General features: G+C 43.1%; 1 protein-coding gene across 2 annotated transcripts; it reads right to left on the bottom strand.

The window, feature by feature from the left end:
* Positions 1-200: 200 nt before the first annotated feature.
* HNRNPAB (heterogeneous nuclear ribonucleoprotein A/B) lies at positions 201-11,717 on the bottom strand. Of its 2 annotated transcripts, XM_069077603.1 has the most exons (8): positions 11,558-11,717; positions 11,113-11,422; positions 9,348-9,516; positions 7,358-7,516; positions 5,869-6,000; positions 3,290-3,443; positions 931-1,083; positions 201-847 (listed from the first exon to the last, which is right to left on the bottom strand). In XM_069077603.1, exons 2-8 carry the CDS (start codon positions 11,394-11,396, stop codon positions 774-776), a joined length of 1,125 nt encoding a protein of 374 aa, XP_068933704.1. In that variant the 5' UTR covers positions 11,397-11,422; positions 11,558-11,717; the 3' UTR covers positions 201-773. The 2 variants fall into 2 exon arrangements, with proteins under 2 accessions (XP_068933704.1, XP_068933703.1); XM_069077602.1 differs by lacking the exon at positions 931-1,083 and having other exon boundaries at positions 11,558-11,682.
* Between the last annotated feature and the right edge of the window lie 231 nt (positions 11,718-11,948).

Below are 11,948 nucleotides of genomic sequence, written 5' to 3'. Positions count from 1 at the left end.
TATCTGTTCAAGTTTTATACTTAACCTTTTACCCCAAAATGACTCTTGCCATAAGGAAAAGTTGGTTGTATTGGGAGACTATCCTAGTCCCTGAAACAGACTCTCAAATGCCCCCAGAATGAACAGGCTGGGGTGTGGTCAGATGTCAGGGAGATCTATCTTTCAAAAGCTGGAAAATTAAGAAATGGCACACTAGCTGGTTTGGGGTGTGTTTTTTGTTAATTTTTTATTTCAAAAGCTAGGATAGCTTCAATATCCATGTCATGGTAATCAGGACACATGTAAAATACCTTACAATACATTAGATTCCCAAAAGGTACCAAAAAGTACAGTAAAATTAACACTTCCATTGCCGGAAATGTATGACACAAACAATATAAAATAAAAAGGTGAAAAAAAGGAGGCATTTTCATCTGTACAACCAGAGCATTGCAGAGGCCATGCTCAAGCCAAGAGGCTGAGCTGGACTTTAAGCAGACCCTCAAAATCACTGCTGTTTAACCTATTAATAAATTCATTCATTAATATCTTGCTTAAGACTGGCATTTACACACCACACACTGTCTAAGACAACTAGAGATCTGTAAATATTCAACATGAAAGACATTTTCCAAGGGGGAATTTTAAATAAGATGCACATTGAACAGGCCATAGAAAGTTTGCAAAGTTAAATTTGGTACATAATTTTAATGTCCACCTAGAGCATTTCCGTATAAAACGTGTGCAGTCCCTCTGAACACTGAGCATGCCGCTGCATACCGCACAGGACTGCCTCAATATGGCTTATAGTTATTCTGATGACCACCACCACGCCTTGGAGTCTTTCCATAATTTGTACTGCCCTGACCTACAAAGAAAACATTACAGATTGATTAAAGAAGCCCGGCACAGGACACTTGCTTGCTCTACCCCACACTGGTCTTTACTTACTATAGTCGTAGCCTGGTCCATAGCCGTAATAGCCATAAGGGGAGTAGTCGTAGCCGCCGTAACCGCCATAGCCTTGCTGATAGCCATAGCCCTGGTTGCCATATCCCTGATTCCAATAGTTGCCATAACCTTGATTCCAATTTTGACTTTGAGCTGCAGAGGAAGCAAGGCCCAGGGTTCTGTTTAGCCCATGTAAAGAGGGAAGCTAAAAAGGGACCAAGGCATACCAACCTGCCTGCAGCACCATGCCTCTGATCAAGTTTGCCCAAGAGAGGGGTTCCTGCAACCTCTCCATACAGGCTTTTTCAACCCAAAACTGTACTTGCATTAAGAGTACCAGTATCACACTGATCCTGCTTAAGAATCAGTAACACCATACAGAAAACACGTAGGTATATGTGCCTAAGACTGTTCAAATGGGTAATTAACCCTAAACATCAGTAATGCAGACAGTGGACACTGTCCCCAGAACAGTAGAATTAACGATCAATTTAGGAAGTCTTAACACATCAAATCCTACTAACGAAGGAAGCATGGTATGGTCCAAAAAAAAACCGCTGGCATAAGTTTTCATCCCAAGCCTGGCATTAATTCATTAAGCCACCTTGTAACAAGGAGGGTCAGACTAGAATGCTATGTCCAGCGTTAGCCTGCTCAAAGCCTAAAAGGGATGAAGAAGAAAGCTAGAATGTCTACCTCAAGAATCTGACCCTTCAGCACAATCTCTCCAACAACACAGACCACAATCCTCTCTAATGGTCTTCAAGAGTTGCTGTGACCAAAAATTTCACTCATCCCAAAGGCCAACTTAGGCAATGAATCTCTCCATTCTCAGCTGTGCTGGTTGGTCCTCAGACAAACATACAGTACACATGGTTGGCTCCAAAACCGAAGTCTTTTATAGCTCAGTCAAAGCTGCCAGTTCAAATTTTTCTGGCATCACCTCAAAAAACCCAGATTCACTCCTAACACCATGATGAGGCATTAGAGGACTTTTTATGGAGTTGGGAAGACCTCCAAATCAGGATTCAGACTACCAGAAACTTAAGAGATGATCTAATAGAGCTCCCTCATTAAAGAGGAAGCAGGTTCCAAAAGAGTGAAAGGGACTTGCCCATGGTCAAAAAATCCCTATCTTGATTTTAAATCCACTCTACTATGTATGGCTCTTGAACTTTTAATTCCCTGAATCCCAATCCCCATACTATGCTATAGAATCTCCTTGCTTTTGAAACCAGGCTAGGTAATTGATAATTTCCTTTTATTCCTTACATTTTTTTAAAAAATGATCTAGCACCACAGTTTACTTATGAGGTTAGTCAGGAGAAGACAAACCTAACCCAGAGTCAGGAAACTATACAGTAATAAAGCAGCATTAATGATGTCAAAGGCACAAGGAAAGCAGCTGACACTAACTACTACCTCTACAATTTAATGTGGGCCCAAGTTTTATAAAACTATGCCACAGGAAACCAATTTAAGACAAACAAAAGGCTGAGTGTCCATTTAATAATGACCTTCAATAAAAGATGCTGACCAGCTGTCCTCAGTGGAGCTGTAAAGCAAACAAGAACTATAGCTAGTAACTTAAGGATGGCGGGTATTGGAAGGAAACACTTCAAGGCAAAAAAGTTAAGTCCCACCTCCTCTGTGAAAGATGGACAGGAGTCAGGTAAGTGGAGAAGACCTTTTAGGTAAGGTGGAAGAACCTGAACACCAATAAGGAAGCAGGAAGAGCCATGAGGCACAAACTGTAAACAGACACTCTACCCAAACTATGCCTACATGACCTTGGGCAAATCACTTTCTTCTCTTCTCTGGACCTGTCTCATCTGTTATTACCAGGGGATAAGACTGAATTATCTTTAAGATTCCTTTTCCAGTTATCCCTGCAATGCCTTGTCCATGGTAGATGCTTCCCATCAGTGATAAATTGTCTTGAGTGAAAAAGGGGAGTTTTTGCAGCATAATGGCCCTTTTTCTAATTTTTTTTTTTTGAGCAAGTTCTTCCCCTGTTCTCCTGTCTTCCCCCTTACCCCACACACCTTAAATGACTGAATCTCACTATGGCTCCAGTATGATGGCCCCCATCATTGGACTGGACACAGAGCTGACACATCTTCCCCCCTCCCCACCCCCAAGAGCCTCATGGTTCTTTAGCTTGCATAAAATAAGGCAAAGATCCAGAACTTGAGGCATCACCATGAGCTTTTAAAGTCTCATGCCAAAAACTGAAGACCAAGAGGCAGGGAGGGCCATCAATCCAAGATTCTGCCATGGCCTCAGCTACAGCTCTATGGAAACTCCAGAGAAAGCTGCCTTGCTAGGAAGTCTGAGAGGCATCCATGTCTCAACTCACCTCCCCCTCCACTGCCTCCGCTTCCACCACTCCCGCTGCCTCCTCCACCACCTCCAGATCCTCGATTCCCCCGGCTCCGGCCTCCTCGGCTGCCCCCAGAGCTGTACTGCTGTTGCTGGTACACTTCTTTAGGCTGGGCCACCTTAATCTCACACTGAAAGGAAAAAGGAAAACACCCATCAAGCTCTGAAATAGTGAGCAATTGCATTTTTTTCTCAAATAGCCAACAACCAAATGTGACCCTATTAAATGAATTATCCCTGATAATGAAGATCTTGGCTAAAGAACTCAAGTAGTCAAGTGATAGTTCCATAGATATGGCCAGAAGTCTCTGGATCAATGCAATTAATCTGCCACCAGAGCAGAGGGTCTTTCTGATTCTCTGCAAATGAGAGCCAGGGGTATATATGCAAGGTCAAACTACCTCAGTTTAGCAGAACCTTAACGAAAACAAAGCTGTTATTTTCCTAGGGACAGCAGTTGTATTGTGTGTTCCTTATATGTACAAAAACTGTCAGGTCCCCAAAAGAACCACCAGCTCACTGGCATCGGGCTGAAGTCATCAGGGAAGGTTTCCCTGGAGGATTTTTGAGTGCTGAGGGATATTCCAGAGATCTGCAGATTAAGCCAGGGGGCCAAGAAGCCCAAGGGATTCCTTATCTACAAAGCCTACCTGGCCTCTTGTCAAAAAAACCACCTGGTTTTAATACTATAAGGTTGCTAAAAGCGCCTTCTGAAGAGCTTAGAGTTGATATCACCCTTGATATATGGCAAAAATCACATTGGGCTATACGTACCCACCAAAGGACTCACAGCAACATTTTTTTGTGATAAGAAAAAGTTGGAAACAAAATGGTAGCCCACTGATTAAGTATGGCTGAATAAACTAGTATGTGAATGCAATGGAATTACTATACCTTAAGAAATTAATGAGGGGCGGCTAGGTGGCACAATGAATAGACCACTGGCCCTGGAGTCAGGAGGACCCGAGTTCAAATCCAGACTCAGACAATTGACATACTTACTAGCCTGTGACTTTGGGCAAGTCACTTAACCCCAATTGCCCTGCCTTCCCCCCTCCAAAAAGAAAAAAAAAAAAAAGAAATTAATGAGAAACACAAAATAGTGTGAAATGATACAGAGAAACCAAGAGAATACCATGACACAATAACATAAATGGAAAGAACACATACTCAAGAATTCAGATTAAATAGGGTCAGAGGACTAGTGGTAAGATAGGGGAAACGGTGTGGAAAGTTATACATAGTCCAAACTCATCAACTCTGATGGTTCTCAAGCTATGACATCCTAATAGGAATCTTAGGTCTTGAAATCCAACATGTCTTCCAAATTAAGATGTGGGCTATTAAGCAAGAGGCAGCTACCTGTCTCTAGTTTCTACTGGACACAGAACTCCAGACCTAAAGGACTCAACTAATCCAGTTTAAAGAACATTTATTATTCAGCTCAATTCTGCCACTAACTCACTCCAGGACCTAAACGAGTAACCTCACACTCTAAGGTTCAAGTTTCTCATCTATAAAATGAGGGGCTCAAACTAGTGCCAAAGATCTCCCTCTGTCCCCAAAAAAACTATTTAAGGGAACTATTCTCCTTTTCCTTCAAACTCAACAGTACCCCCCCAACACAGCTGTCAGAATTTAATAGCATTGAGAGAGGCTCTGCTCCTTTCTTGAGACTCTTAACAAAAGCCTTCAGAAAAAGGAGAGAATGAAGGATCTCTACATACTGTTTGGGTGCCCCAGTCTGAATGATCTCCAAGGTTTCTTCCTGCTCTAAAATTCAATACTGGTCAAACTCACTCATTCACTGATAATCATTTAATAGCAGGGAATGTCACTGACTGACCTCTATAATAGATTCTCATTTAAATCTTCCTGATTGCTTCTATCATTCTCCCCTACTGCACTTCAGGCAATCCAACATTAAAAATATCCATTCAAGGATTCCTGGGCTCAACTTACAGCCTTGCCTCCAGGTGCTTCACTCATCATTCATTCCAGCCTTGAATGGTGTCATGCTTAATTCTCACCTCTAGGCTCTTGCTCAAATGATGCAAAAATATGAAATGGACTCTTTTCAATTCAAACCCACCTCTGCAAATAAATCTTTCCCTAGCCCATGCTGTTCTTCCCCCCCCCTTTTTTTTTTGGGGGGGGGGGTAGAATGAGAGGTTTGATAACCATTTTGTCTTAACACATGAAACAGAACCATGCATATCTTAATCTCCCCAAAAAGACTTTAAGGAGTCATAAGACAAGTGCTTTAGGGACTAAATTCTCATTTTAGACACATCACCTAACACAAACCTAGGTGATGCTTAGTGAATACTGGAAAGATAAGCTCTTATCTTCATCTACTGCTGATCCCTGAGAGTCTGAAGGCTTTAATTGGCAAGTGGAGAATCTATCCAGTAGTCAGTCATGGAAGTGACAGAACACCAGAGCCTTTTAAGTATTAAGGCAAATATTAATGACTAGATTGAGGCAAGTCTAGAATAGCAGCAATTCCCTAGGAGAAAAGAAATAATCCTCTAGTTATAAATTCATATTTCTTACTTTACTTCCACCGACATTATGAAATTTCTTTTCTAAAATCTTCTTCACAGGGTCTTCTTCTTTAAAGGTGATGAATACAAATCCTCTTCTTTTGTTTGTCTTTGGATCCATTGGAAGTTCGATAGATTCAATCTGGAAACATGGCACATAAGAACTCAAAATTAATTCCTTAGATGTAAAGTCTGATCCTGACACTTAGCAAATTATTTAAATTTGAGGTCTTATTTTTCAAAAATGCCCATAATATAAAATCTAGAAAAGACTGTATAACAACACAACCTTGGGTTTTTTTTTTTTTTAAGAAAAACGTGTTTTAAATGTTTATTTGGCTTCATTTTGTTCAACATGTTTCTAAATGACTTGGATGAAAGCAGAGTGGAAAGTTCATCAAATGCAGCTATGATCCAGGGAGGAAAGTAATATACTATGATGACAGAATCAGTATTTAATTAAATATGGGTAATATGCAATTGATTTTTAAGTAAATGATGGAAAAGATGTGGCTAGACAATAGCGCATGTGAAAGAGAGAACATGTTTTGTTAATAAAAACAGCATTTAGAGTGTTAAGACCTATTTATTGTCTTCTTCTCTGGCTCAGCCTGGATTATTATATTCTGCTCAGGACACATTTTAGGAATGACATTTACATAAGTTAGAGTGTGTATCACACCTGGAGTCAGGAGGACCTGGGTTCAAATCTGGCCTCAGACACCTAACACAGAAACTAGCCGTGTGACCTTGGTCAAGTCACTTAACCCCAATTGCCCTCCAAAAAGCAAAAAAAAAAAAAAAAAAAGGGCATCAATAGAGTGTGTATCACATCCAGGGAAGAATGACCAAGATGCTGAGAGGATTCATCATGCTATAAGTTAAAGGAGCTAAGGATCTTTAAAATAAAGACAGGAGAAGAGGACAAAGATAAGGGCTGCAGGGGTGGGAAGAGAATAAAATTATATTCAAAAGGGACTGAAAGGCTGGCTGTCATATCAAAAAGGACTCATATTTGTTCTTAGTTATATTGAGACCAAAACAAAACAATTGGTGAAAATTGCAGGGGCAGATTTTAGCACACAATTTTAGTGTTTTACAGTTGGCAATGCCCTCTAACTCACAACAGCACTGAACAGCCCCATTTTTGTAGATGAGGAAAAACAGGTCCCTGAGAGACTAAGTCAATCATCATATAACAGTATCAGAGCCAACACTTGAACCTGGGTCTCATAGCTAGCTCTAATTCTAGAGATCTTTCCATTAACTTTGATGATTCCAAATAATTTAAAAAATTCTCCAAAAGTATAGCGGGCTCCCTTATATGTAATCAATTCCCCATCACTAAAGTTCAAGCAGAAGTTGCTGTATGAGCCCATTTCTGAAATGTTATAGAAAAGACAACCAATTAGTTGGACTAGACTTCTGGCTGAGACTCATAATAGTCCCTTTCTCCCACTTGGATATTTGAATGTAGAGTTATTCTGCTAGATACACACCTCTCCAAAGTCTCCAAAGTATTCCCGGATTTTATCTTCTGTAGCTTCTGGATTAAGTCCTCCAACAAAGATCTTCTTCACAGGATCTTTCTTCATAGCCATAGCCTTTTTGGGATCAATTACCCGTCCATCTAATCTGTGTTCTTTCTGATCCAAAACCTGAAAATATTTGAGAAGAAAATTTAAGCTCCTGGAAGGTCCTTATCTACTTCCCTTGGAAGTTCCTGACCCAGTTCCACAAAGAATCAATCACCTTACATAATCAAGTATAAGGTAGTGAGTAAACTACAGAAGTATGAGGAAATCCAGGAGAAAGCTTCTGTCACCCAAGCTCCCAACTTCTCTGAATAGACCATGATTCCTATTTTACTAAGATTAAGAGCAGCATTATCCACCTTTATCTCCTCTTCATATCTAAAAACCTATCTCAGAGGACGAGGTGGCCAGTCCTCCTTCTAGCCCAAGCTAACTCCTTATCTGTGCCCTTGATGCTTTCCCTTCTAGTAGGAAGACTCTTTAAGTTCCAATTATGTGTTTTTCCCTGAGCACCTCCCCAACTAAAAATATCATCTTAATTCCACTTTCCTATACATTCTCCTCACACCCCATCCAGTCATTTAACTTTGATAACTTTACTGAAACTGCTTACTCCGTAAGATCAAATTCTCTTCTCAAGTCTTCCTTCTTCTTTAGCTTTTTGAAGACCATGACATTTGAATACTCCTTTCTCTACTCTCATAGTTTTAACTATTATCTGTATGTAGAATGTAAGCTCCTTGAGGAGAAAAATTTAAATTCACTGCTCCTAGCCTACTGCCTGGCATACAGTGCTTAATAAATTCTTAATTAATGGAACTGAATCATCAGGTACCCAGAAAGTGCTTTTCCTAACAAGGAGAACAGATACCCATAAATGAAGACTTAAAAAAAAAGAACATATATCTTTGTACATGATGTATTTCCAAGTAGCAGGTAAGCTAGGTAATTCAGAACAAGGACTGTTTATCTTTGTATTCTGCTCTCCACATTCCCACCCCCAACACAGTGGTTTGCATATAGTAAGTACCCAAAGTGTGTCAAGTTCAACTGTGTTTGTGTATGTGTGTATAATGAAATGGCTTGGCAATCAGTTCTGCAATTACCTGTAGTATCTCAAGCAAGAGTCTGTTCCTCCCCCCACCCCCCGACCAATTTTCCTCATATGAAACAGGGAAGAGGGAATGAAGTAATGAGTAGATGGTCTTTAAAGCCTCTTCCAGCTGTCATTTTTGCTTCCATACTTGGGCTTTACCCTCTAAACAATGGAAATATCTTAATGCCCTATATTATAGCATTCAAGGTCTCCTATAACCTGACCCCACTCTACTTTCCTTTCCAGTCTTATTCAGCAGTATTTTCCCCATTAAAGTCTCTTCATTTTAGTCACCCTCACCATCTCAGGTCTCTTCTTACCACCTCAAAATATTTTGTTCATTACTTCCTCTTCTCAGTCTCGTTTGTTCAACTACAAATTCAGGAGTATCTACTAAGGGTACAAACTTGTACTCTTGCCCACAAGAAGTATAATATAACAGGAAGGATGAAACAAATACCTATTAACTGTAATAGAAATTAGGACAAAAGTCCTTAAGAAGCAATAAGACCTATCCCTTAAGAGTTACTTTTGAATATCTCTTCCAATATTCAATTGTTCAACAATGCTTTTTCTGGCCCCAGTATGTACTCTGTACTTGAGAGCCTCCCTCAAACTTGTGCAGCATTTAGTGTCTTTTGGGTTCTTAATCAAACACTCCTCCCCCCCATTTACATACATTTTATATATATATGTGAAAATATTATCCCCAGCTGAACGGTGATCAAGGAAGGACAGGAGACCACCAACTGATGGTTCTTTGTAACTTCTCAAAGCAGCAATTAACGATGATTAACAAATAGATGTTTGAATAAATGAGTTTAAATTTACAATTATTTTGTATGATATATTTCTTACCTTATCAACACTCGCAGATTCTTTAAAGAGGATAAACCCAAAACCTCTTGATCTTCCTGTATTAGGATCCATCTTTATCGTGCAATCAACTACCTCACCAAACTTGGTGAAATAGTCTTTCAAGTCCTTTTTGCTTGTGTCCCAACTGAGGCCACCTACAAACATTTTCCTGAAATTGCATGAAGGGAGGAGGAAGTATTAGAACAGCCCATTTGACCCAAAGAAATGAAAATGAGATAAGCTCCAAGTTCAGTTTGGAGAAAAGTCTAGGATACTGAATGACACTTTAAACAAGAAATGGATTTTGTATCAAACAAAAACTCACTGATCAAAAGAAACTGCCCTATTCTTGAAATTTTACTATTTAACATCCAACTCCATCAAAGCATACGAACTACGAGAGAGAAACAAAAGAAATAAAACTCTTTTCTCTTTAATATCTCCAGAAGTTTAAATGGAGAAGAAATAACCAAAAAAGTTGAGAAGAACGTCAGAGCAGGAGAGGAAAAGGTTTTGTAAGCTGCCTCTAAATTAATAACTCGAAGAATTCAGAGCTGACTGCTTATAATCACACCAGAAAAGGAAAGATTGTAAAAGCATCAATTACCAAAGCCATCACTTTTCTGATATCTTGGTATTAGATGCCTATTCCAGATAACCTTTATAGACATTGGAAAAAAAAAAAAAGGGCCAAGACCCTTCCCCTTTCAGATCACTGAAAAACGCAAAAGTGCTTGTTCCAGCAGATTTTCTCAGTGAAAAGCACTAGACACTGAAACTGTAAAAAAAAAAAAAAATACACCCAAGGTCAGTTAGAAGAATCTAAGTGAGTCTCTTCTGTTTTATTCAATTTAACAAAGGAACTAGAAGGCCTTCAGTTATCATCCGTCCAAATTTGGAATGCCAATAAGGCACAGAAATGCTTTAACAAAGAGGGATTTTATATGGGACAAATCAAACTCTTAAGAACCCAAGATCACTTGGTTTCAGGGCACAATGCCTGGCACTCAGTAAGCAATTAATACTTTTCCATTCAATCACTCTGAAATACACCTTCCATACTATACTCAGTCCCAATCCTTTCGTGGAAACCTTGGGAAAAGTCTAATCAAGCAGCCATGCTGAGCAGGCCAGCCAAATGAAATAACTTAAGTCTTCCTTCCCCATTCTCTGCCAGCCAAAAGAAGAAATTCTCACAAGGAAACCTCGGGGCATCTCCAAAATTCATCTGAGGAGTTAATGAAACCCCCCCCAGTAACCAAAGAAGTCTCTGCCAAGCAAATATAGGAGACGAGCAAAGTGAAAGTTTTTCTAAGTGAAGGCAGTGACTGCAGGCTCCCGCCAAGTCCCTAAGTGCCAAGGACCAGCTCGTAAGGCTCCAGCCATAACTACCGCAGCAGCCCCACCACAATGGGGGGCTTCGGCCTCCAGGCCCCAAGGAACATCAGAGGCGGGCGGCAAGGCCGGGCAGGAAGAGAGAGGGGCCTTTTTCCTTTGGCACAAATTAGCTCTCCCGCCCCTCCCCCCAACCACATGGCGCCAACAAAAGGCAGCCCCAGAACAAAGGAGGAGCCGCCACCGCCGAGGGGCCGGCCTGGCCCGCGCATTGTCCGCCCCGCCCGCGCGCCCACACCTCCCCCCCGGCCAGGGCCGGGGCCGCGAGGGCCCCCCCAGAGCAGGTGGGGGAGGGGCGCGGATGTGGTGGGGGAGGGGTGAGACGAGCGGGGAGGAGGGAGTGGAGAGGAGCCGCCGCGTCCGTCCTTACCCTGCATCCTCCTCGTTCTTGCTGGCGTTGATCTGGTCTCCTTCGGCCCCGTTCTGGCTCCCAGCTGGGGCCGCAGGAGGCGCCGCCACCGGGGCCGCCGCCCCGGACCCACTCCCGCTCCCGGTCCCGGTCGCGGTCCCGGTCCCGGACCCGGTCCCGGTCCCGGTCCCAGACCCGGTCCCGCTCGCGGCCTCACTCGGAGGCTCCCCATCGGGGGCGGCTTCATGGCCGTTCTCAGTAGCGGCCGTTTCCATCAGCTGCTGCTCCTCCGCCGCTTCAGACATGGTGGCCCCGGCGGCGGGGGAAAGGCCTGCAAGAGCAAGCAGGACAATGAACTCAGTCAGGCCCTGCTAACGAGGGACGCGGGCCCGGGCGCGGCGGTGATGGCGCCCCGCACCCCCTCCCCCGCAAGCGCGGCCCGGCCAGATCCCCGCCCGCAACTCACCTCGCCGCCCAGTGACGTTACGGGCCTCGGGCCGGCCCGGGGAAAGCGGCCTCGGCCTCCGCCGCGGCGCAGACGCCGGCCACTCGCTCCGATTCCCGGCAGGCGGCGGCGCAGAGCTCCCGCTCCTCCCACCCTCCTCCACCCGGCCCCTGTACTGTTCGGCCGCCTGACAATGCCAACTCGTGGCGCCCTTTATAATACCGGAGCCCCGGGCCACCTCGCAACAAGACGCCCGTTCACTGGCTCTAAGCCCCTGCCATTCACCCACTCCCCGGCTTTTCATTGGCCGAGCCTGCTCAGCGCGGTCTCGGCCCAGGGCTGGGCTTTGTCCCTCACCTTAGACGCACGCCCGTGGCTTAGGCCGCGAATGCCAGAAGGGCGGGTGGCTTCC

Source organism: Petaurus breviceps, unplaced genomic scaffold, assembly GCF_028583685.1.
Source record: "Petaurus breviceps papuanus isolate PSGF00001 unplaced genomic scaffold, PetGlider_PUasm1.0 90994, whole genome shotgun sequence".
Lineage (NCBI taxonomy): Eukaryota > Metazoa > Chordata > Mammalia > Diprotodontia > Petauridae > Petaurus > Petaurus breviceps.
Note: the sequence above shows the minus strand (reverse complement) of the source record. Positions and strands in the feature narration are given on the sequence as shown.